Source organism: Zophobas morio, unplaced genomic scaffold (assembly GCF_036711695.1).
Source record: "Zophobas morio isolate AGI-343-1 ecotype UQ-CSIRO unplaced genomic scaffold, CSIRO_AGI_Zmor_V1 ptg000008l, whole genome shotgun sequence".
Classification (NCBI taxonomy): domain Eukaryota; kingdom Metazoa; phylum Arthropoda; class Insecta; order Coleoptera; family Tenebrionidae; genus Zophobas; species Zophobas morio.
Window position 1 is genome coordinate 4575470 of NW_026972113.1, and position 27262 is coordinate 4602731.

The 27262-nt window shown below is 28.9% G+C and overlaps 1 protein-coding gene across 1 annotated transcript in view; it reads left to right on the forward strand.

The window, feature by feature from the left end:
• The window catches only part of LOC135125115 (cadherin-99C), a 119334-nt gene that overhangs the window by 74315 nt on the left and 17757 nt on the right, over nucleotides 1-27262 (forward strand). The window contains exons 3-7 of the mRNA XM_064050466.1: nucleotides 10821-10886; nucleotides 10934-11112; nucleotides 21928-22050; nucleotides 22103-22132; nucleotides 22203-22418. Of these exons, the coding sequence (XP_063906536.1) occupies nucleotides 10821-10886; nucleotides 10934-11112; nucleotides 21928-22050; nucleotides 22103-22132; nucleotides 22203-22418 (614 nt within the window). The remainder of the gene's footprint in view (nucleotides 1-10820; nucleotides 10887-10933; nucleotides 11113-21927; nucleotides 22051-22102; nucleotides 22133-22202; nucleotides 22419-27262) is intronic.

Below are 27262 nucleotides of genomic sequence, written 5' to 3' on the forward strand. Positions count from 1 at the left end.
TTAAAGTCAAACGTTTAACATTTTTGCAAAAATTTTTATCAAGTGGTGTGGTTTTTGCAACTAATTTGTTAACACATTTGAAACGACTTTGCAGAATTAGAGTACATCCATAAAAAATGATGTTGATAGTTCTCATTACCAACTGAGGATAAGCAAAAATAACAGCTTGTATCATTTCAAACGAGCTTATTAACATCGTCATTATAACAACTTCGCCTACTACTAGAAATATGCCGTTTAGAAGTAGCAGAACGGTGACTTTGTTTCTATGTTTGTAGTTGCTTTCACAGATTTCTTCTTTACAACGCAATTGTGACAATTGTTCGTCGATTTGGTGTAAATCGTGTCTGATTTTTAAAAATTTAGTAAAATTGGAGTGAGAGGGACATATTGTTAGAAGAAGGACTACCACGCCTCCGATTCTTCGGATGATAATTAGTGCTTTTATAGTTCCTACTATTGGTGCTTTCATATCAAGAAACTCTTCGACGTTCGAAAGGAAATACACTGTCATTGTTGTTATAGCAATTAGTACAAGAACGGTGGTTAGAAAACCCATTTTGTGCCACACGAGGCGGCCATTTTGTATACGGTAAGGTGCCATTCCTAAAAGCATTCTTGCGAAAGTGACAGGTACTAGAACATCTTGTGCAGTTAAAAGTTTAGATTTTTGCATGTTGAGAGGTTGATGAAAACGAACTGCAACTGAAATAAAATTGTCACCAAAGGTTGAATATTTTTAATTCAATGGAGTTGTTTACATGTCTTATTTATCTTGTAGATTACAAACATGGAGGTAGACATGTTTTTCGAGATAACAATCCAGGAGTAATGTAAAAACACACAGTATAAGTCTAGGTGTTCTAAAAGAAGGATTTCTTGAAAAATCCGGAACAGGTTCTGGAGCTCCCCTTGTTAAAATCTCAATATGTGAGCTTCTGTTAGGTTAGGTCGAACTACTAAAAAATCCCAAAACTGAAATATCGAAAAATAGTAGAAACATTGAAAAATCAAAAAATTGAAGAACTGAGAAATCGAAAAATCGAAAATTTAAAACATTGAAAAATTAAAATATCGTAAAATTGAAACAATATTTCTAAAAATATTTCTGTGATCCATTTAAGCAGATTTTGATTAGAGAGCTTCACGGTGCTTCGCTTTTGAACGAGTCGAAAATATTTTGATTTACAGTTGACTTTGATTAACATACTACAGCCGGCATCACTGGTTTCAGAAGTGTCTGTCTCACGCGTCCTTATTTTATTGACGGTTATAATTTCAGCTGGAATTAGTTCAAACAAACTCAAAATAAAAAAAACTCAATCTGGTGGTAAAATTAAAAGTAATATGGAACGTTTCTAAATATATTTTTGTGTTATACTGAAGCAGTTTTTGAATGACGAGATTCATTTTTGAAAGAATCGAAAACATTTTGATTTGGAGTTGACTTTTTTCCGTAGAATGTTTTATAAGCAAGCATTAGCCTCGCCCATCCGCCTCCTACTCATTTTCGTAACTATTCTTAATATATTTCAGTCTTATCTTCGTAAGTCTAACCCCGCCCACCCGCCCTCTATTTTCTTGGAGTGTATGTCATTTGCCAAACTCAGTCTTATCGTAGCAAGTCCTAGCCCCGCCCACCCACCCTCTATTTTCTTGTGGTATATGTTATTTGCCAAAATCAGTCTTATCTTAGCAAGTAGTAACTCCGCCCACCCATCCACGTTCTTCTTATTCTAAGGGCTAATTTAACTTCTGTTCAGTATGGGATCCAGTTTCTAGCAGATCAGTTAAAATCACTGAAATTGAGGCGGGGTAGGTGGGCGGGGTTAATTATATGTTCTTCTGTAGAACGGGAGTGGGGATGTTAAAAAAGAAGGAAAAAGGCTAACTGTATTTTTTTCGTTATACTATTTACTTTAAGATTTATTTCTAATTTTAGAAGAAAAAATAAGAGAACGGATGGATGGGCGGGGCTAAGTTTGACTTTTTGCTGCAGTTTTTTATGAACACGCTATAGCCCCGCCCATCTGCGTCTCCTCTTCATTCTACTCTTAACATTGTGCAGTTTTATCATAGCAAGTAAAAAAAATTCGAAAATTTAAAGTTTAAAAGTCGAAAAATTGAAAAATGAACAAAAAAAGTCAAAAATAAAAAAAAATGGAAAATTGAAAAATCGGATAATTCAAAACATTGAAAAATTCAAAAATTGAGACATCGAGAAATCGAAAAATTAACAGATCGAGAAATCGTAAAGATGAAAAATCCGAAAATTGAGAAACCGAGGGATTGTACAATCAAAAGATCCGAATCTCGATAAATAGAGATCTCAAAAAATTGAAAAATTTAAAATTTAAAAACGAAAAATTGAAAATCCAAAAACTAAAAAATCAGTCGGAAAATCAAAATATTGGAGAATCCCAAAAGTGAAAGAAATATTCAAAAATTGAGAAATAAAAAAATTGTATAATTGAGAAATCGAAAAACCAAAAAAGTAAAATCGAAAAATGGAAGAATTGAACAACTGAAAAATCGAAGTTTCGAGAAGTTGAGAAACGGGATAATTAAAAATAGATTAATTGAGAAATCGGAAAACTGAAAATTTAGCAACGTCAAAATTTGAGAAATTGAAAAATAGAAACACTGAAAAACTGAAACATCAACAAATTGAGAACTCGAAAAATTTAAAATTTAAATCACTGAACAATTAAAATATCGCAAAATTGAAAAATCGAGAAATTCAAACATCAAAGAATCAAAAAATAAAAATTCGAAAATCTAAAATTTAAAAATCGAAAAACTGAAAAATCGATAAATCGAAACTCCAAAATTTAAAAAAACTAAAAATTGAAAAATCGGATAACTGAAAAATCGAAACATTGAAAAATTGAAAAATCGAAAAATTCAAAAACTGAGACATCCAAAAATCGAAAAATTACAGGATCGAGAAATTGGGGAGTCCAAAACCGAGAAGAAAAATTAAAAATTGAAAAATTAATGAATCGAGAAATTGAACAATGAAAACATCGAAACATCTGAAATCGGTAAATCGAGAAATCAAAAAATTGAAAAAACGAGAAATTTTAAAAAGAAAATTTGGAAACTCGAAAATTTAAAAAGGAACCGAAAAACTTAAACATGAAAAAGTTGAAAAATTGAGAAATGGAAATATAAACCAATGGAAAAATTACAAAATGTAAAGTTTAAAGAAAAATTGAAAATCCAGAAAGTAAAAAACTGAGAAATCAAAAAATCCAGTAGTCCAAAAATCTAAATATTAAGAAATCCCAAAACTGAAAGAACTATCCAAAAAATTGAGAAATTAAAACACTGGAAAAAGAGAAAATGAAAAACTAAAACGCAAATTCGGAAAATGGAAAGCTTAAAAAATCGAAAAATTGAAGAATTGTTGAAATCTAATCTGGGAAAATGTAAAGTTTGACGAAATTGAAGAAACAAAAAGTAAAAAATTGCGAAATCAAAAAATCCAGTAGTCCAAAAATCGAAAAGTCGAAAAATCGAAATATTGAAAAGCGCAAAACTGAAAGAAATATCGAAAAAATTGAGAAATTAAAAAATTGGAAAAGTAAGAAATCGAAAAACTAAAACGGCAAAGTCGGAAAATCGTAAGCTTAAAAATTCGAAAAATTGAAAAATCGGAAAATTAAAAAAAAAATTGGAACATCGAAAATTTAAAAATTCGTAAAATTGAAAAATTGAAATAAAGAAGAATTGAAAACTCGAGGAACCGAAAACTTAGAATTTTAATAATTGAAAAATTAAAACATAGGAAAGTTGAAAAATTGCGAAATGGAAGTATAAACCAATGGAAAAATTAAAAAATCTAAACTTTTAACGAAAAATTGGAAATCCAAAAAGTAAAAAATTGAGAAATCAAAAAATCCAGGAGTCCAAAAATCGAAGTATTGAGAAATCCCAAAACTGAAAGAAATATCCAAAAAAATTGAAAAATTGATGAATCGAGAAATTGAACAATTAAAACATGGAAACATCTGAAATCGGTAAATCGAGAAATCAAAAAATTGAAAAAACGAGAAATTTTAAAAAGAAAATTTGAAAAATCGAAAATTTAAGAATGCGGAAAATTGAAAAATTTAAATAAAGAAGAATTGAAAACTCGAGGAACCGAAAAACATAAAATTTTAAAAATTGAAAAATTAAAACATGGGAAAGTTGAAAAATTGAGAAATCAAAAAATCCAGGAGTCCAAAAATCGAAAAGTCGAAAAATCGAAATATTGAGAAGTCCCAAAACTGAAAGAAATATCCAAAAAATTGAGAAATCAAAAATTGAAAAATCGGGAAATTTTAAAAAGAAAATTTGCAAAATCGAAAATTTAAAAACTCGGAAAAAAATGAAAAATTGAAATAAAAAAAATTGTAAACTCGAGGAAGGTGGAAAAGGTGAAAAATTGAGAAATGGAAATATAAACCAATGGAAAAATTGAAAAATCTAAAGTTTAACGAAAAATTGAAAATCCAAAAAGTAAAAAATTGAGAAATCAAAAAATCCAACACTCCAAACATGGAAAAGTCAAAATTCGAAATATTAAGAAATCCCAAAACTGAAAGAAATATCCAAAAAAATTGAGGAATTAAAAAATTAGAAAAGTGAGAAATGAAAAACTGAAAAGGCAAAGTCGAAAAATCGTAAGATTAAAAAATCGAAAAATTGAAAAATCGGAAAACCTGAAAAATCGAAAAATTGAAGAATTGAAAAATTCGAAACTTTGGGAAGTCGAGAAATGGGAAAATAAAAAAATACTTCAGAAATCGGAAACTGAAAATTGAGGAACGTCAAAATTGAAAAATGAAAAAGTTGAAAAAGCCCAAAATTGAAATATTTGAAAAGGAAAAGAATCAGAATAATCTCGAAAGCAACGCAGACTATGCTTGAAGAGAATTATTAATGAAGTTTCACAAAGTTTAGACGATTTTTCCTGGAAGAAAATTTTAGCGACAGTTGGTATTTGGCGCTGGCTCTTCTAGAAGAATTTTAATCACAAACAACGAGGAATTGTGCGATTTTAGTAGCAAGTTTAAATTGTTAAAGAAATTTGATAGAATGTACTTGAGAAAATTTTGGAAGTTTCTTTGGAAAAAAATTAATCATCTATGGAATTTCCAACTTTGGTCGTCCAGAAGATAGATCTTTTAGAAGAAAATTATTGAACTCAAATCTTTTACAATAATTGTTTTTGTCCAAAAAAAGACCTCCAGCTTATTTAGTTTTTCAAGTGCATTTGGGTTAAATTTAATCAATAATAAGTTACAAATACATTAAAATTTGAACTTGACCGAATTCGCTTTTGTTAAATAATCTAATCCACTTAGATTCATCAACATTATTCATTCCGACACATAATTGTATATCGATTGATAAGATAATCACATATTTATGTACAGTCAAGGTTCAAAAAATGGCAGAAGACATTCTTTTAATTACCTCGATTAATCTATTTGTTGTTGTTTTTAATAAACAATGAAAATTCTAGCAACGCGTGAAATTCTTTTCGCCGTATCAGTCATGGCAGAAGTTTTAGCTATAAATCCATACAAACTCAAAAATGGCCATCTAGTTTACAGTAAACTAAAATTGTTACAGATGTTTCTCTATCAAATGACCTGTATTACCTGTATCTTTTTTTTCTTCAAGAAGTATACAAATCAGGACGTTGGTATGACCAAAGTGATATCATTTATCGTCATGCTGCGCTCATTCGGATGGTACTTTTTGATGATCGCCATGATAACGATAACCTTTTTAAATTATCCTAAGTTTATAACTGCAATTAAAACAATATCTGAAGTGGACTTAGTGCTTATAGATCTGGGTCAAGAAGAAACTATCAGAAAATTCAGCTACGAACACCGAAATCTATGTACAGTTTTGATAGTTATGGACGTTTTGATGCTGACTATTTGCTCAGAAGTTCATTCTGCGTGGATAAGGAACTACGACATCCCTCTTTTCATTATGGTTTTCATTTACCCGAAAGCCGTGTGTATACACTTTCTTGTCGTTTTCATGGTTTTGTTAAAGGTGATTCAGACTAGGTTCGGAATAATAAACAACAAGTTAGCAAAATCACAATTTTCAACGAACGACGATTTGGAAAAGTTAGTTTTCTGTCATGTAATTTTGTGCAAAATAACTCGAGATTTAAAATCGATTTTTGCTACTGAGTTATTGCTAGCAATCGCGTTTTACTATGTGTTATCACTTTCGGATATACATACTGGTTTTCATATAGTTTTGTTTAATATTACCAATGTACCACTTCTTGTAGCTTCGCAAAAAAGCTTCGCAAATGGTCTATTCAACGTGATTTATTTGTGCAAAAGGTGCCAGGATTTGTGTTTTGAGGTAAACAGTATTTTGATGGTGCAAGTACTTGTAACTATTTTTCTAGGCTAACTTAACTAAAGTTGTTTTATTGGGGCTTGAAGTCAAAGTCAACGACGAAAGACGAAGGAATTTTGTAACGTTGACACAACTAAACGTATCTGTGATAATTTTGATTTTCAGGTTATAGCTTCATCTCTTAAACTAAGCAACAAATTAGAAATAACTGCTTTAGGACTTTTCGTTGTGGATTACTCACTCCTGTATACCGTACGTATCGTCAAAAAATCCACAGACTTGGCTAGATTTTTGTTCCAGATTTGCGCCTCCAGTTTTTCGTTTTTCTTTATAATGCTCCAACTCGATATCGACAGTTCTAAATAGAGCTCATTAGCTTTTCATTTTAGTTAAGTGTTGTTTATGTTTCACTTTCAAAACGACCTGCAACCAAATCAATATGAGTCGAATAAAGCTATGACACCAGGAATCACTAAAGTTCTCTATCCTTTGTCCATAACTAGTCAGGTTTTGGGCATGAACCCCTACACCAGAAAAAACGGCCGTTTGGTCTACTCCAAACTAAAAATTTTACAAATTATTGTGTACCAAATCTTCTTCGTCTACAAAACCACGATGTTTTATCAACATTTTCCAGGTTTTGACTTTGGTGTGGCTCAATTAATCACCTTTCTGATGATGCTTCGGACGTTTGGTTGGTTTTTCATCACACTAGTTATTTTGTACTCAATTTTTTTCAAAATTTCGAAAATTGTCGACGTGGTTGACAAAATTGATAAAGTTGATACAGAATTGATAAAGATGCACCAGATGGACCCGAAATTGAATCGCAAACATAGAAACTTGTTAATAGTACTAATATTTGTTAAACACTTTTGTTTAAATTTTTTATCCGAGGCTCACACCGCGTGGTACCGAAGTTTCGACCAAGTAAGTTTTTTCGTTGTAGGAGTTTACGGAAGATTAGTTTATTCGACAATGTACGTGTTGTTCGTAATTTTGGCAAAAATAGTCCAGTCTAGATTTCACCTAGTCAATAATCTAGTCGAACTGAACACTTCAGCTAGACCTAGATCTAACGAAAAACTCAGACAATTCGTTTCTTTGCATAAATCTTTATTCAGAATTACCACCGTTCTAACCTCATTCTTTTCTTTGATTTTCTTGTTGTCGCTTTGTTTGACTTTTATGTTTACGTTGTGGACTTTGCACGCCGCTTGTCACGTGCTTTTCTTTGACCCCGAACATCGCTCAGTTTTGATGGTTTCCACCAAACATATTCTACATGAAATAATCCATCTATGTTATCTCGTCAAAGTCTGCGTAGATTTGTCTTCTCAGGTACGTCCACACTTAGTAAACTAAAAACGTCAAAACTGATTTCAGGCAAACCTGACCCAAAATATACTCCTAGGAATGACGGTCAATGTAGACCAAGAAACCGACAGAAATTTCTTAATCTCGTCTTTCTTAAAATTGAAAAACGACTTCGTCGAAATAACAGCTCTAAGACTATTTTCAATCGACTACGCTTTGCTTTATTCGGTAAGTTTAACCCCGACTCGACAACTTTGAACACAAAAAATTTTAGATGTGTGGAGCTCTATTTTCTTATTTGTTTATAATTCTTCAAATGGAACGACAATGATTTGACAATAAATAACTAATCACTAACTTTGCATATCCATCTGTAACATTATGAACACGTAGGAACACACACCTCCGAAGATCTGCAACACAACTTGGAAACCATATCAAACTTCGTCTTTACTCACCGTGAAAAGAAACGCTTTGTCAATAACAAACAATCTGCAAGCTTTTATTTCTAGTTTATAGTTCATTAAGCGTAGAACTGAAGCAACAATTTGGTTGCGAGATTTTTCATTGTTGATATCTAACTCAAGACCCAGGACGCAATTTCGGGTCAGGTTTGCCTAGAAATAACGCTAGATTTGTGTGCTAACTTTCAAAGAACGTACCTCTGAACACAGATTTGACGAAATTGTCGTCAAAAAACACAGATCGAAGCAGTAGATGAAACAGTTTTTGATTGTGATGAAGATGGTTTGAAACTTCGCCACGAACGATTGAAATAAAATCATGTATAAAGTACTGTGTAAATCTACTAAAGTCATCAGAAAACTCTGAGTTAGTAGAAGCAAAAGGTACAAAGAAAACGCGGAATTGAGGGTGTTCGTGATGTGTCTGAGAGTCTTGTGAGTTTCAACTAATTCGACAAAACCGACTTTATCTTTTAACACGTCATTGATAATCTTAAACCTGCTTTTGATAATTATCATCAAGAGGAAGAACTTGACATTGACAACGCTGATGACAATCCTGGGGTAAGTAAAATTGACAAAGAAGTCGACGGCGCCGTGTCTTCCGGTCAGTTTGACAAAAATTTCGCTGATGAGATTATAAACCCCATTTATTAATATCAATACCAATAAGTATCGTCTATGTTGATAGTTGCACTCCAAAAGGTCTTTTTGTCTAAAACGCGCCAATGTCATATCAACTTTGACAAGTTTGTCCGACGCTTGTAAAATTTTTGCGAAAACATCTCTCCCGGTTAACACTATGACAAAAATTAGCAACGTCCAGCCGAAACTTTTGACCATCATTGACGACATTTTGCCAACGTTGTTGGCTCGTCGAAGCGATAAATAAACGTGCCATAGATAGATTGATAAGCACGCGGTTGTATAAATCAAACGAATTAATGAAACGCGTAGTCGTTTTTTCCTGACGATGTACGGCTGCATGCCAAAAATTTTGGAAAGGAGGATTATGGGGGCCAAAACTTGAACGAGTGTTCGAGCTTTCATAATAAAATCGAAAATGTAGCTATTCTATATTAGATTAGTCGTAACTGTACTAATTTATTTTAGTGGTTGAAGTAAATTGATCACCATAGACGACTAAGTGCAAATCATTATTCACTAGTTGGGTATGTTAGAGTTGTCAAGGGCGTGTCAGTAGTTTTAGCTTGATTGTTTCCAATATCGAGCTGAAGCATGATGAATAGGTACGAAGACGCAGCGCCACATATCTAAAATCAATCGTTTTGATAATATCAAACTATATCAATTGCTTACCGAAAACAGTAGCGCGTTATCAATATTGAAGAGTTTGCACGCTGTTATTTCTAGCTTGTTTTGCATTAATTTTAACACGGACGCTATCACCGCGTTTCTTTCGTTCTCTTTATCAATGTTGATTCTGATCCCTAGAAGAAGTACCTTCGAGCGGTTGGCTTCGTTGCACAAATCGCTGCTTCGCTTCGCCAAGTAGAACAACTCAAAAATGTAAGTGACGCAGTTTTTTATCATATCGAGAACAATCCGGTGATGCTTGGAAAACAAATCAAAAAAAATAATATACATAGAAGTGTGCAAATCACCAATCAGAAGAATAAAATTGATAGCGATGCAAACTAAAGCGTGGAACGAGAAAATAGAATTGGCTTGTTTGGACACCTTGACTAGAATCTTGTGAAGCGAAACCAAGTGGTAGACGTTATCACAAAAATCGAACTCGTTCGGGTACTTCGACACCCGATGCGACTTGTCGATTTTTGCTGATATCAACTCGTTGATAAGCTCGAATCGGGTTTCTATTAACATAAGCACGGAGTAGAGGCAACAGTTGACTAGACCTATGATCAGTCGAGGGTACATGTTCACGAACAAGTACATCAGACGGTCGCTTTCACGGACGAAAGCTGACGCAATCTCCCCTAAGAAATTGAAGAGAAAATTTTCAATGATGAGTGTGACAATTAGGTACTTTCGTACGATGTAGTTACGGTCTTTGATGCTGTTTTCGAGATTAAATCGTCTGAGTTCTGCTTCAATCTGGGTGAGTTTTTTGAGTTCTTCGGACATGCGTCCGCTGGAAATGTACGACGAGATGAGAATAAAAACCATGATTGTGGTACTTCCTAGATCGCGCAAGACTGCAAGGAATTTGATAGTGTCAGCTTTATCAAAGTCAGCGGCGATGTTTTCGTTCAGACTTTTGAAATATAGTACTGTTAGTACTAGGTTCGCTGTAATCAGGATGATGGTAGGGATGATTCGGAGGTACGAAATGACCATTTTGCCGTTTTTTAGCTTGAAAGGGGTCATCCCGAAAGCAATGGCGTTGTAAACAAGGGGTTGGAAGATATATCCGTAGTCGTTAGTGATACTATCGTCTTTGGAATCCTGAAACCAAACAACAAAAAATGAAAATGGTATAGCCAAATAGCATGGCAACTACCTCCATTTTTCTTGTAATGACGGTGTACCTTTCAAAGTCAGACTAATAAGAACCACTCATATTAAACCCGAATCGATACAAGTGTACACAAAACACAATGAAAGCATAATCATATTAACAATGGAGGGAAAAACACGTGCATTTATTTAACAAATTTAATTATGTTTCAGGGCTATGTGAAGTGGAGTCAGGTCAATCGAACATCATTCTAGACATCGAAGAAAGCCGAGCCAGATGTGAGTACCCGAATTAGGTCACGTTTCCCTTTTAACTCAAATTTCAGCCATCAGCCAAGAAACCGTCCCACCAGAGTTACCCATAATCGGCGAACCCAACGTCGATATTTTCCTAGACCTGTCTTTCCCCAAAGGTCCGTCTTTGTTTTTCCTCAATGGAAAAAAACTCCAGCTATTGTCGCCGCTAGATCGGGACGAAAACAGTCTATCGCACATAGTGTTTCAGGTAGGTACCAGAGAAACCGCATTTGCATGGACTTTCTAATAATTTCACCACGTTTTTTTGCGAAAAATACAATAATTGTTGCGAAATGGGGCGAAGGTTAGGTGATTGCTGGAAATCTATAATCCGTGATGCGAGAAATGGTAATTTTTCGGGGAAAGGTTGGAGGTTAAATATTGATAATTTGGCGAGTGAAAGGAACTGCAACTGTTGCAGTAGCTTGACGACAGTAATTATGGAAATGATTGTTTAAGGTTGTTCACATTTGGATTGATTGCGGCAAGATTATTACGCGTTGTAGTAAAAAAAGTATTGTGTAGAAAGCTGAAAAGAGATAGGATTGTTCTTTGAGGAAAGAATAGGGAGAATTTGGAGGTTAAGACGTGTTACGGTTGTGTGAAGGTTTCAGGTGATACGGAAGCGGTTAGTGTGTTGGGTGTAGTCTTTGATAATTTACAAGGTTTTTACTGGGTTTGTTTAAAGCGACCTGTTCCATTTTGCCACCTTTTCACATACTTGTATGTCAATTTGCCAACTGTAGTTTTGGTCGATTCAATAATAACAAAAATGTTTATGGGAAGGTTCTTGACTTATGCAAATGGTTGTTTCCTTTGTATAGACACGTGCCCACCGATCACGAAACAAGATGTTTATCGTCCTCTTTAAGTTTTAAAATTGGTCTATCTAGTAATAATTTTATGCGACTACGTCTAAGATTTCAGATCTCTTGACTAAAATATTTTTACTCCTACTTTAGTACTGTAATAAAAAAGAGAGAAATACTCATTTTCCGCATTAGTTTGGTCCATCAACGATAAAATTGATTAAATATAAAAAGCATCTTACAAAATATAAGAAAACTGTGTTGATTTGGATTATTCACACTTTACCAAACTCCGTGCTTATTCTAAAAACACTCCTCAAGATTGCAATAATTGTATTCCTAAAACTGAAAATTGTGTCATTAGTTTTGAAATCTCGTAAACTGGAACCGCCCAGATGATATTGTACATTTTCTCGACGTTTCATGACCCCTAGAATACGAACAAATAGGTCTCCCGTTTCCGTCTGTCTGTCTATACCTGAAGTGGTCAAATTTATGCTTAAAAAAATTCAAAGTGACCCCGCCCACCCACCCGATTTTTCTTCTGATCGCTCATTTTATTGGACAAAAAGGGCGTTTTTGTATTAATGAACATTGGAATCTAGACGAAAAGTTAAAACTAACCCCACCCACCTCCGCTTTTGAATTTCATTGGTTTTTTGGTTAGATGAAGACTGAATTTTATTACTTCAAGTGGCGACTTAGCCTTAAAATATTCAAAGAAAGAAAAGAGAGGGCGGGTGGGAGGGCCTAGGACTTGCTAAGGTAAAACTGATTTTGGCAAATGAGATACCGTCTAAGAAAAGAGAGGGTGGGTGGGCGGGGCTAGTACCTTCTAAAATAAGGCTGACTTTAGCAAATGATGTATCCTCTAAGAAATTTAAATAAATTCGAACAAATACAACTTCGAAAAATTATTAACAACTTTGAGAATTTTTTTTTTTAGATTTTTAGAATGCGTCGAGTCTTTAGAATTTTTGAAAGGTTTGAACCCTTTTAAATACATATTTCAAACATTTGGAAACTTTGGAATTTTTAGAATATCTATAATGTTAAGATTTTGTAAACTTTTGAGATTTTGAGATTTGGAGAAAAAGAAAATGAAAAATTTAAAAACTTCAAAAGTTAAAAAACCGAAAAATTGAAGAAATGAAGAACTGGAAAATTAAAAGGCGAGAAACGAAAAATACATTAAATAATCGAAAAACTAAAAACTTCAGAGGAAAAAAAAACGAAAAACTGAAGAAACGGAAAATTGTAAAAAAGCGAAAAACAAAAAAAAATAGAAAGATGGAAGATTTGAAAAATCAGGATAATCTAAAAATCGAGAATTTGAAAAACTGGAAACATTGACAAATCGAAAATTTGCAAAATTGAAGAAATGAAAAAAAGACCGAAACACTAAAAATCAAATAATGAAATAATTGAAAACAGGGAAAATTAAAAATCGAGATACAAAAAAGTTAAAATGATGAAAAAACTGACCAATTTAAAAATTGAAAAAATAAAAAATCGAAAAATTTTGAAAATTATAAAAATGGAATCAGAGAAAATCAAAAATTTAAAAAATTTAAAAATTAAAAAACCGAAAAATTGAAATGAAGAACTGAAAAATTTAAAGTCGAGAAACGAAATATACATTAAATAATCGAAAAACTAAGAAATTCAAAAGAAAAAAAAACAACGAAAAACTGAAGAAACGAAAAATTGTAAAAAAACGAAAAACTAAAAAAAACGAAAGACAGAATATTTGAAAAATCCGGAAATTGAAAATTTTAAAATATTGAAAAATTGAAATTATGCAAATGATGTATCCTCTAAGAAATTTAAATAAATTCGAACAAATATAACTTCGAAAAATTATTAACAACTTTGAGAATTTTTTTTTTTTACATTTTTAGAATGCATCGAGTCTTTAGAATTTTGGAAAAGTTTGAACCCTTTTAAATATTTCAAACATTTGGAAACTTTGGAATTTTTAGAATATCTATAATGTTAAGATTTTGTAAACTTTTGAGATTTTGAGATTTGGAGAAAAAGAAAATGAAAAATTTAAAAACTTCAAAAGTTAAAAAACCGAAAAATTGAAGAAATGAAGAACTGGAAAATTAAAAGGCGAGAAACGAAAAATACATTAAATAATCGAACAACTAAAAACTTCAGAGGAAAAAAAACGAAAAACTGAAGAAACGGAAAATTGTAAAAAAGCGAAAAACAAAAAAAATAGAAACATGGAACATTTGAAAAATCAGAATAATCTAAAAATCGAGAATTTGAAAAACTGGAAACATTGACAAATTGAAAATTTGCAAAATTGAAGAAATGAAAAAAAGACCGAAACACTAAAAATCAAATAATGAAATAATTGAAAACAGGGAAAATTAAAAATCGAGATACAAAAAAGTTAAAATGTTGAAAAAACTGACCAATTTAAAAATTGAAAAAATAAAAAATCGAACAATTTGAAAACATAAAAATGGAATCAGAGAAAATCAAAAATGTAAAAAATTTAAAAATTAAAAAACACAAAAATCGAAGAAATGAAGAACTGAAAAATTTAAAGTCGAGAAACGAAATATACCTACATTAAATATTCGAAAAACTAAGAAATTCAAAAGAAAAAAAAAACTGAAGAAACGAAAAATTGTAAACAAACGAAAAAGTAAAAAATCGAAAGATGGAAGATTTGAAAAATCGAGAAATTGAAAAATTGGAAACATTGAAAAATTGAAAATTTGGAAAATTTAAAAAATGAAAAAAAATCGAAACACTAAAAATCAAATAATGAAATAATTGAAAACAGGAAAAATTAAAAATCGAAATAGAGAAAAATTAAAAAGTTGGAAAATCGAAAAACTGACAAATTTAAAAATTGAAGAAACAAAAAATCGTAAAATTTTGAAAACGTAAAAATGAAAAAACAGAAAACTAAAAACTTAAAAAATTCAAAAGTTAAAACACAAAAAAATTAGAAAAATGAAGAACTGAAAAATTAAAGGGCGAGAAACAATGCATTAAATAATTTTAAAACTAAGAAATTAAAAAAAAAAACAACGAAGAACTGCAGAAACGAAAAATTTTGTAAAAAAACGAAAAACTAAAAAAAACGAAAAACTAAAAAAAACGAAAGACAGAATATTTGAAAAATCCGGAAATTGAAAATTTTAAAATATTGAAAAATTGAAATTATGCAAAATTTAAGAAATGAAAAGTTAAAAACCTGCAAAATAAAGACCGAAAACTAAAAATCAAATAATGAAGTCATTGAAAATAGGAAAAATTAAAAATCGAGATAAGGAAAATTGAAAATTTAGAAAATCGAAAAACCGACAAATTTAAAAATTCAAAAAATAAAAAATTGTAAAATTCCGAAAACGTAAAAATGAAAAAAGAATATCTACATATATTAAATAATTGAAAAATAAAAAATTCAAAAGGGAAAAAATGGAACAATTGAAGAAACGAAAAATTGTAAAAATTCGAAAGATGGAATGTCTGAAAAATCAGAATAATGGAAAAATCGAAAAATTGAAAAATTGAAAACATTGAAAAATTGAAAATTGTGCAAAATGTACGAAACGAAATGTTAAAAACTGCAAAATTAAGACCGAAAAACTAAAAGTGAAACAATGAAATACTCCTAATTGAAAACACGGAAAATTAAAAATTGAGAAGTTGCAAAATTGAAAACAGAAAAATCGATTAATTTAAAAATTGAAAACATAAAAATTCGTAAAACTTCGAAAATCTAAAAATGAATAAAGAAAAAATCGAATAATTAAAAAATCGAAGAATTGAAGAAATGAAGAATAGAAAAATTAAAATTTGAGAAACGAAAAATCGAAAATATCAAAGATTTTTCATATTTTTTTATTTTCTTTTAATTTTTGTGAATTTTCGTAATTTTCAAAATTTCAAAATTTCTACCTAGAATGTTCAGATTAGATTTTTTCATTGCCTTTATTTCTTCAGTGTTTCTCTGGATTTTATAATTTTTCAATGATTCAATTTTTCCAATTTTCAATCTTCGTTTTGCAATTCCTCGATTCTCCAATTTTTAAATTTTCCAATTTTGCAATTTTTTGTTTCTTCAATCGTTCAAATTCATGATTTGCAATTTTTAGATTTTTCAAGGTTTTCATTTTAATTTTTTCGTTTTTTCATTTTTGATTGTACCTACTATTTTACGATTTTTCAAATTTTTTTATTCGAAAGTTGAAACATGGAAAACTTGAAAAATTGAAAAATCGGAAATACTGAAAAAAACCAAAAAATTGAAAAATCGAAACATTGCAGAAATGAAAGAAATGAAAAGATTAAAGCATTGAGAAACCAAAAATTTAGAAACTTAAAAATTGAAAAAAAAGCATCGAAAAATCCAAAAGAAAAAGCCAATGGAATCGAAAAATTGAAATCAGGAAAACTGCAAATTGAAAAAATTAAAAAATCCAAAAATTGAAAAACTGAAAAATTGAAAGAATAAAAAACGAAACGGAAAATTGAAGACGATAAAACTTAAAAATTTGCGCATCTTGAAATTGAAGAAACAAAAAAAAATTGAAAAATTACAAATCGAAAAATTGAAAAAACTGAATTTGATCAAAATAAAAATTCGAGAAAAATTGAAGAAACAAGAAAAATGGGAAATTGAAAAATCGCAAATCGAATAATTGAAGTAACGACAATTGCAAAACCAAAAAAATATAAAAGCGAAAAATCGAATAATTGAAAAAATAAAAAAAATAACTGAAAAAGCTGAAAAATTAAAAATTGAAAACTCGACAAACTGAAAACGAAAAATTGAGAAACTGAAAAACGAAACGAAAAAGTGAAGACATGAAGAAATTGAAAATTAGAAAAATTGCAAAATTTAAAAACTGAAACATCCAAAATTTGGAAAATCGTAAGATAGAAGAGATGAAAAAATGAAAAATTGAAAAAATTGAAATTGAAAAATTAAAAATAAAGGAAATAAAAAGCCGAAAGGAAAATATGAAGAAACGAAAAATTAAAGAACCGAAAAATTGAAAAATTAAAAATTGAAAACTCGAGCAAATTTTAAGTCGAAAAATCGACGAAACAAGAAAAATGAAAAATTGAAAAATCGCAAATCGAAAAATTGAAGAAAGAAAAAATTGTAAAAACAAAAAATTATAAAAGCAAAACGTTGAAAAATTGAATAATCGAAAAAGTAAGGAAAATAAACCGAAACGAAAAATTGCACATGGAGAAATTGAAAATTCGACAAACTGAAAGCGAAAAATTGCAAACTCTAAAAATTGAAAGACCGAAAAATTGAAAAAATAAAGAAAATCAAAAACAAAACGAAAATTTGAAGACATGAAAAAATTGAAAAATCGAAATATTGGAGATCTGTGAAACTGCAAATGGAAAATTTGCAAAATCTAAAACTGAAATATCCAAAATTTGGAAAATCGGAAAACTTAAAATTGAAGATAAACAAAAAAAATAAAAATTGAAAAATTGCAAATTGAAAAATTAAAATAGAGAAAACAAAAAATTGTTAACTTGGAACATTGAAAAATGGAAAAATTGCAAAAATAAAGAAAAAAAAAATCGAAACAAAAATTTGTAGAAATGAAAAATTAAGGAATCGAAACATTGAAACATTGAAGAAACAAGAACAATGAAAAATTGAAAATCGCAAATCGAACAACTGAAGAAACTAAAAATCGTAAAATAAAAAAATTATAAAAGCCAAACATTGAAAAATCGAATAATTGAAAAAATAAAGACAATAAACCGGAACTAAAAATTACAAATCGAAAAATTGAAAAATTAAAAATTGAAAAAACAAAAAATTGTTAAATCAGTAGACTGAAAAACCGAAAATTTGTAAAAATAAAGAAAATAAAAAATGGAAACGAAAATTTGAAGGAATGCAAAAATTAAGGAATCGTAATTTTCCGAAGTACACAAAATGACCAGAATTTACACATTTTCCAAAATTTCTAAAATTACTTATCAAGTTCCAATTATAATAGAATTTTTAGATTCAAGTTTTCCAATATTTTCCCACACTTTCTAAATTTTTTCAGATTTTCTAAAATGTATATATGTATCTCGAGAGTCTAAATGTTCGGAATTTTCACAGTTTCCAAGACTTATAAGATAATAATTAGGGTCTTCAAGGCCTTCAGTGCTTTTGGAAACTTTGGAATTTCTAGAATATCTACAATGTTAAGATTTTGTAAAGTTTTGAGATTTTGAGATTTAATATTTTTTTATTTTATTTTAATTTTTTGGGAATTTTTGTAGTTTTCAAAATTTTCAAAATTTCTAGAATGTTCAGATTTTCGAGATTAGACTTTTTCATTGCCTTTATTTTTTCAGTGTTTCTTTGGATTTTATCATTTTTCAATTATTCAATTTTTCCAATTTTCAATCTTCGTTTTTCAATTCCTCGATTTTCCAATTTTTAAAATTTTCAATTTTTAGATTTTTCAAGGTTTGCATTAAATTTTTTCGTTTTTTCATTTTTGATTGTACTATTTTACGATTTTTCAATTTTTTTTTAAATACTGAAAAAACAAAGAAAATTGAAAAATCGAAACATTGCAGAAATGAAAGAAATGAAAAGATTAAATCATTAAGAAACCAAAAATTTACAAACTTAAAAATTGAAAAAAAAGCATCGAAAAATCCGCGTAAATTTGCGTATCTTAAAATTGAAAAAACAAAATAAAATAAAAATTGAAAAATTGCAAATCAAAGAATTGAAAAAATTGAAATTGATAAAACTGAAAATTGTTAACTCGGAACATTGAAAAATCGAAAAATTGTAAAAATAAAGAAAGTAAAAAGACGAGACGAAATTTTGAAGAAATGAAAAATTAAAAAATCCGAAGATTGAAAAATTAAGTTTGAGCCAAAAAATTGAAGAAACAAGAAAAATTGAAAATTGAAAAATCGCAAATGAAAAAATTGAAGAAACGAAAATTGTAAAAACAAAAAAAATAAAAGCGAAAAATCGAATAATTGAAAAAATAAAAAAAATAACTGAAAAAGCTGAAAAATTAAAAATTGAAAGCTCGACAAACTGAAAAGGAAAAATTGAGAAAATGAAGAATTGAAAAAATAAACAAAATAAAAAACGAAACGAAAAAGGGAAGGCATGAAGAAATTGAAAATTCGAAAAATTGAAGAAACAAAAAAAAAATGAAACATTGAAAAACTGAAACATCCAAAATTTGGAAAATCGAAAAATTTAAAAATTCGTAAAATAGAAGAGATGAAAAAATGAAAAATTGAAAAAATTGAAATTGAAAAATCGAAAAATTGTAAAAATAAAGGAAATAAAAAGCCGAAAGGAAAATATGAAGAAACGAAAAATTAGAGAATCGAAAGAAAAATTGAAAAATTAAAAATTGAAAACTCGAGCAAATTTTTAGTCGAAAAATCGACGAAACAAGAAAAATGAAAATCGCAAATCGAAAAATTGAAGAAAGGAAAAATTGTAAAAACAAAAAATTATAAAAGCGAAACGTTGAAAAATTGAATAAGTAAATTGAAAAAGTAAAGAAAATAAACCGAAACGAAAGCAAAATTGAAATTGGACGAACAAAAAATTGTTAAATCGGAACACTGAAAAATCGAAAAATTGTAAAAATAAAAAACTCCACAAACCGAAAGCGAAAAATTGCAAAATCTAAAAATTGAAAGACTGAAAAATAGAAAAAATGGAGAAAATCAAAAACTAAACGAAAAATTGAAGACATGAAGAAATTGAAAATTCGAAAAATTGCAAATTTGTGAAACTACAAATCGAAAAATTGCAAAATCTAAAAACTGAAACATCCAAAATTTGGAAAATCGAAAAACTTAAAAATTCGCATATCTTAAAATAAAAGAAAATAGAAGAAACGAAAAAATTGAAATTGAAAAATCGAAAAATTCTAAAAATAAGGAAAATAACCCGAAACGAAATCCAAAATTTGGAACATCGAAAAACTTAAAAATTTGCGTATCTTAAAATTGAAGAAGCCAAAGAAATGAAAAATTGCTACATTGAAATTAGACAAACAAAAATTGTTAAATCGGAACACTGAAAAATCGAAAAATCGTAAAAATAAAGAAAAAAAAAATTGAAAAATCAAAATTTGAAAACTCGAGAAATTTTACGTGGAAAAATTGAAGAAACAAGAACGCGAAACATCGGAAATCGCAAATCGCAAAATTGAAAAAAAAAACAAAAATAGTAAAAAAAAATTATAAAAGCGAAATCGAATAATTGAAAAAGTAAAGAAAATAAACCGAAACGAAAGCAAAATTGAAATTGGACAAACAAAAATTGTTAAATCGGAACACTGAAAAATCGAAAAATTGTAAAAATATAGAAAAAGAAACTCAACAAACTGAAAACGAAAAATTGAAAAAATAAAGAAAATCAAAAACAAAACGGGAAATTGAAGACATGAAAAAATTGAAAAATCGAAATACTGAAGATCTGTGAAACTGCAAATCGAAAAATTGCAAAATCTAAAAACTGAAACACTTAAAATTTGGAAAATCGAAAAACTTAAAAATTTGAATTTATTTCTTAAAATTGAAGATAAACAAAAAAAAAATTGAAAAATTGCAAATTGAAAACAAAACATTGTTAACTTGGAACACTGAAGAATAGAAAAATTGTAAAAATATTATATTATACTATAAAATTAAAGAATCGAGACATTGAAGAAACAAGAACAATGAAAAATTGAAAATCGCAAATCGAAAAACTGAAGAAACGAAAAATCGTAAAAACAAAAAATTATAAAAGCCAAAAATTGCAAAATCTAATAATTGAAAAAATAACGAAAATAAACGGGAACTAAAAATTACAAGTCGAAAAATTGAAAAATTAAAAATTGAAGATACATGAAAAAATTGAAAAATCGAAAATTTGCATATCTTAAAATTGAAGAAACAAAAAAAAATGAAACATTGAAAAAGTACAAATTGTGAAAACAAAAAATTGTTAAATCGGAACACTGAAAAACCGAAAAATTGTAAAACTAAAGAAAATAAAAATCGAAACGAAAATTTGAAGAAAAAAAATTTAAGGAATGGATATTTTCCGAAGTACCAGAATTTACACATTTTTCAAAATTTCTAAGATTATCAAGCTCCAGTTATAACAGAATTTTGAAATTCAACCTTTTCCAATACTTTCCCACACTTTCTAAATTTTTTCAGATTTTCTAAAATGTATATATCTCAAGGGTCTAAATCTTTGGAATCTCTGCAATTTTTACAGTCTTCAAGGACTTCAGTGCTTTTGGATTTATGTATAAAAATTAAAGAAAGAATTTTTTCGATCTTTACGATTTTTAGGCCTTTAACATTTTTGTTTTCTTTAAAGTCTTTGGATTTTTTAAAATCTTTGGAATTTTAAGAGTTCACGCGATTTTTACAAGTTTTAGGATCTTTGGTTTTTTGGAATTTCTCTAGAACCTTTAGAATCTTTCAAGTATTTGAAACAGAATTTTAGCTTTTAACCCCTTAGAGTCCTTAGATCCTTCAGAGCTTTTAAAATCTTTAGTCTTTAGAGTCTTTGGACTCTTTCCAATCTGTGGAAATTTTGAACACTATTAGAATTACTAGGTTGCAAGGGATTTTACCTACCACTGGTACAATGTCATTTAGCACAATATCTGATTACACAGAATGCGAGAATAACCTTCTGATGATACTGCAAACTGTATTTTTCTCCACAAATTCTTGTCCTCTTTTTCCACGAATTCAACAACTCGATCCAGACATTTGTTGTTTGTTTACTTCTTTACGACCTCTACCTTTTCATATTAAATCCACAGACAGAATGTCGTCAAAATATATTATTCCAATTTCGTCCATTTGAAAAACGTTACGTTCGGTAAAGCTCGATTACGAAAAACGAAAGCCAAAACCGGTAGTCCTGTTATCCTCACTTCCACAATTACGAAAAGAACTCCAAACGTGAGAACCCAGTCACGAAATCCAGCAACAAAACTGGAAATTGAACAACCGTTCACCGATCTTTAATACGACAAATCTTGTACGACTAATTAAGCAATTACCGGAGCCGATACCGGAAAATAAATTTGCATTGCACGCGTGCAGTTAGAGTTATATCATAGACTGGAATAATAATAACAATAATAACGTAGCTAGTCCATGCATGCGTACATGTTTAATTACTCCGAGTTGTTAATTAACGTTGCTTTTTCCAGTTAATATGCACAATCAAGTCGACGCACAAGAAACGAACGATACCAGTAATTGTAAGACTGACTGACATTAACGACAACGCCCCTGAATTTGTTAACACGCCATACGAAACGAGCATTTCAGAGGTAATTGCACACTTTACGTGTCTTCGACATGCGTTAATTACGTTCGTTGCAGCTCACACCTGTCGGAACTACCATCTTCCAGGTAAGACAGTTCTGCAAAAACCCGCGCTCTTTTCGATGGTGTATATTTTTCAAAAAAATTGCTTGTTTAGGACATCCTAGCCAAAGACAAGGACGCCGGTGTGAATGGTCTAGTCGAATACTCCATCATCCCAGGTGACAATGTGGACCACGATGACGACAGAATCCACAGCGAAGACGGCTACGGTTTCTTTGCCATCAATCTGCCGCATCAGGGTCAGGTTACGGTCAATAGGACGTTGGATTTCGAGAAGACGCAACGTTATTACGTCACCGTAGTGGCCACTGTAAGTGATGATTGGTATTTTTCGAGTTTCTCTTTGCTGCTTGATTGGATGGAAAATTTAATATGGATAATGGTTTCCAATGCACGAGGATTTTTTTCGATTTGATTAGATTTTGCGTTGGCTGAAACCAGTTTATGAGTCAAGATGGAGACAAGCGGATTAAGTCGGGTCTAGGTTTAAGGCGCTTTGGGCGGCTCTTATTCATGCTTTAAATGTACCGATTGAGAGGACTGGATGCATGGACAAACACCTGTTTTGTGTTAAAATTGCCTAAGCTGGTTTGATTGTCTAGAGCGGCGAGAGTGTAATTATAGGAGGATAATTATTAATCAGTAATCACCTTATTAGATTAAGTAGTGGAAAGTGACTAAGTGATTTTTGCTAGCGCCTTTTATGAACGAAATTCTTAATACCTTCAACATACGAATAAAAAATTTGTAGAAGGTTATTTTCACAGAACATTCCCTGGTCCTGAAGTTCAACCCAACAAATCTCGCTTTTTTGAAAAATTATTATTTTTTTGTTTTAGGATTCCATGTATAACCAATGCAGATTTGCAATTTTTCGAGTTTTCAGATTTAAATGATTTTTAATCTTTTGTTTTTTCAATTTTAATTTTTTCAACTTTTCGTTTCTTCAATTTTTCAGTTTTTCTTTTTCAACTTTTGGATATTTCAATTTTTCGATTTGCAACTTTTCAATTATAGATTTTTCAGCTTTTCGATTTTTAAATTTTAGATTTTTTTTCTTTTTTCAATTTTTCGATTTCTCGATTTTCAATTTATCGATATTTTAATTTTTAAATTATATATTTTTCGATTTCTTGATTTTTTAACTTTTTAGCTCTCCTCTATTTCTATTTTTCAATTTTTCGAATTTTTAAATTTTAGATTTTTTTAAATTTTCTGATTTCTAGGTTTCAGATTTTTCGATTTTCCAATTTTTCGATGTATAAATTTTTCAGATTTTGGATTTTTCAATTTTTCGACCTTTTAAACTTTACGTTTTTCGATTTTACGATCTTTTGATGGTTCGATTTCTTGACATTTTGGTTTTTCGATTTGCAAATTTTCAATTGTAGATTTTTCAGTTTCTCGATTTTTAAATTTTAAATTTTTTTCTTTTTTCAATTTTTCGATTTTTCGATTTTCAAATTTTGAATTTATCTATTATTCGATGTTTTGACGTTAGGTTTTCCATTTTTCAATTTTTCGATATTTTAATTTTTCAGTTTTTAAAATTTTAGAGTTTTCGATTTGTCGATTTTCCGATTTTTCAATTCTTTGGTATTTCTATTTTTCAATTTTTCAATCTTTTTAAAATATAGATTTTTCAGTTTTTTGATGTTTCGATTACTCGATCCGTTTCGACTTTTCGAGTTCTCGGTTTTAGATTTCTCGATTTTCCAATTTTTCTGTTTCGATTTTCCAATTTCTGGATTTTCCAGATTCTCGATTTTTCAATTTTTGAATTCTTTAATTTTTCATTTCTTGGAATTTTCGATTTGCAATTTTTGGTTTCCGTTTTCATTTTCTTTATTTTTGCAATTTTTTTTCAATGTTTCGATTTTATAATTTTTTATTTTTTCAATTTCAATTTCTTTCGACTTTTCTTTTCTTCAATTTTCCAAATTGCAATTTTTCAATTTTCAATTTTTTTTGTTCCTTGAATTTTACGACATTCTTCCAGTTTTCATTTTTAAATTTTTCAAGTTTCCCATTTTCCAACTTTGAGATTTTTCAAATTTTAGTTTATGCAATCTTTTTATTTGCATTATCTCAAGTTTTTTCAGTTTCTCAATTTTTAAATTTTAGATTTTTCAGTTTTTGATGTTTTGATTTCTGGATCTTCCTAATTTTTGACTTCTCGGTTTAAAATTTTTTGATTTTTTGATTTTTTTGATTTTCCGATTTTTCGATTTTAGTCTACTTTGATTTCTCAGTTTTTCGAATTTTCGGTTTTCAAATTTTTCGTTGTTTCGGTTTTTCAGTTTTTTTATTCAATTTTTCGGTTTCTTGATATTTCGGTTTTTCGATTTTTAATATTTTTCAATTTATCGATTTTTTAATTTTTCGTTTTTTCAGTTGTAACTTTTTAAATTCCAGATTTTTTAGGTTTCTAATACGTCCATTTCTCGATCTGTTGCGATTTTTCGACTTCTCAGTTTTAGATTTTTCAATTACCAATCGTTTTCTAACTTTTTTTTATTTTTCATTGCTTAACTGTCTCGCTTTTGGCCTATTTCGATTTCTCAATTTTTAGATTTTTCGATTTTCCGATTTTTCAATTTTTCAATTTTTTGATTTTTCAGATTGTCGATTTTTCAATGTTTCGATTCTTTAATTTTTCATTTCTTCGAATTTTCTATTTGCCATTTTTGGTTTCGGTTTACATTTTTGTTGTTTTTACTTTTTATTCAATTTTTCCATTTTTTAATTTCTAGTTTTTTCATGTAAATTTTTCAGTTTCTCGATTTTTAAATTTTAGACTTTTCAATCTTGAAATTTTTTTCGATTTAGCGATTTCTAAGTTTTCGATATTTTAATTTTTTTGTCCGATGTCTTGATTTTTTATTTTTAGTTCTTTGATATTTCTATTTTTCAATTATTCGAATTTTTAAATTTTAGATTTTTCAATTTTGATCTTCCGGTTTTAGATTTTTCGAGTTTTCGATTTTCCAATTTTTCGATTTTAGCCTACTTCGATTTCTCAGTTCTTCGAATTTTCCGTTTTCAAATTTTTCCATGTTTCGGTGTTTCAGATTTTTTGATTCCTTGGCATTTCTGTTTTTCGATTTGTAATATTTTTCAATTTATCGATATTTTAATTTTTCGTTTTTCAATTTCTCGATTTTTTAATTTTAGATTTTTGAATCTTTCAATTTTCTCGATTTCCGTATGTTCAATTTTTCGATATTTTAATTTTTAAATTTTTTACATTTGAGATTTTCTTTCGATCTCTTAAGTTTTTTATTTTTTGGTCCTTTGATATTTCTATTTTTCAATTTTTCGAATTTTTAAACTTACAATTTTTCAGTTTATTGATGTTTCGAATTCTCGATCTTCCGAATTTTCGACTGCTCGGTTTTCGATTTTTCGAAAAATTTTCTATTTTAAATTTTTTCAATTTTTAACTTTTCGATTTTTCGAATTTAGTCCATTTCAATTTCTCAATTTTTCGACTTCTTAAATTCTATATTCTTCGATTTCTTGACATCTCGGTTTTTCGATTTTTAAAATTTTTCGACTTTGCGATTTTTCGACTTCAATTTCACAATGTTTCAGTTTTGGGATTTTTCAGGTTTTAGATTTTTCAATTTTTAGATTCTTTAACTTTCCATTTCTGGAATTTTCGAATTGCAACTTTTGATTTCGGTTTTTATTTTCTTTATTTTTATAATTTTTTTTCCATGTTCCGATTGTATAATTTTTTATTTTTTCAATTTTTTTGTTGCTTGAATTTAACAACATTCTTCAAGTTTTCATTTTTAAAATGTTTCAGGTTTTCGATTTTCCCACTTTGGGATTTTTCAAATTTTAGTTTATGCAATTTTTTTATTTGCAATATCACAAGTGTTCAATTTTTAATTTTTCAATTTTTCCAATTTTTAATTTTTATTTTTTTTTTGTTGATCTTTCAGTTTCTGGATTTTTATTTTTTAGTTTTTTGTTATGAATTTTTAAATTTTAGATTTTTCGATTTTTTGATTTTTCGAATTTCCAATTTTTCGATTTTAGCCTACTTCGATTTCTCAATTCTTCGAATTTTCGGTTTTCAAATTTCTCGATGTTTCGGTTTTTTAGTTTTTTTGATTCAATTTTTCGATTTCTTGGCTTTTCGGTTTTTCAATTTTTAATATTTTTCAAATTATCGTTTTATACATTTTTGAATCTTTCAAGTTTTTTGATTTCCAAATTTCCGATTTTTCCATATTTTAATTTGTAAATCTTTTAAATTTCAAATTTTGTTAAGACCTCTTAATTTTTTTATTTTTTAGTTGGATTTTTCAATTTTTCGAATTTTTAAATTTAAAATTTTTCAGTTTTTCGATTTCTCGATCTTCCGAATTTTCGATTTCTCAGTTTTCGATTTTTCGATTATTTTTAAATTTTTAACTTTTCGATTTTTCGAATTTAGCCCATTTCAGTTTCTCAATTTTTCGACTTCTTAAGTTCTACATTTTTCGAATTTACGATTTCTTGACATTTCGGTTTTTGGATTTTTAAAATTTTTCGACTTTTCGATTTTTCCACTTCAATTTTTCAATGTTTCAGTTTTGAGGTTTTCAGGTTTCCGATTCTTCAATTTTTCTTTCATCTTTAATTTTTTTGGTCAATCAATCAATTGGTACATAGGTTTTGGAATTTTTCAATTTTGAAAATTTTTTGAATTCTGGATTTCCGGATTTTTTGATTTTTCAGTTTTTCAAATTTTTACATTTTATATTTTCCAGATTTTTCTCGATCTTTCGATTTTTCGGATTTTTGGATTTTTCAATTTTTAGATTTTTCGATCAACTTTGTTTTGGTTTTACGACTTTTTAAATTTTTTGACTTTCCGATTTTTCGACTTCAGTTTCACGAGGTTTCAGTGTTGCGGTTTTTCAAATTTCTTCAATTTTTCTTCCACATTTCAATTTTTCGATTTTTCGATATCTCGATTTTCCGATTTTTCAGTTCTTTGGTGTCTCTATTTTTCAATTTTTCAAACTTTTTAAATTCTAGATTTTTCAGTTTTTTGATGTTTGATTTTTGGACTTATCGGTTTTCGATTTTTCGATTTTTCAATTACAATTAAGAAAATCAACAAATTCGGAATTTTTTCAATTTTGAACTTTCCAATTT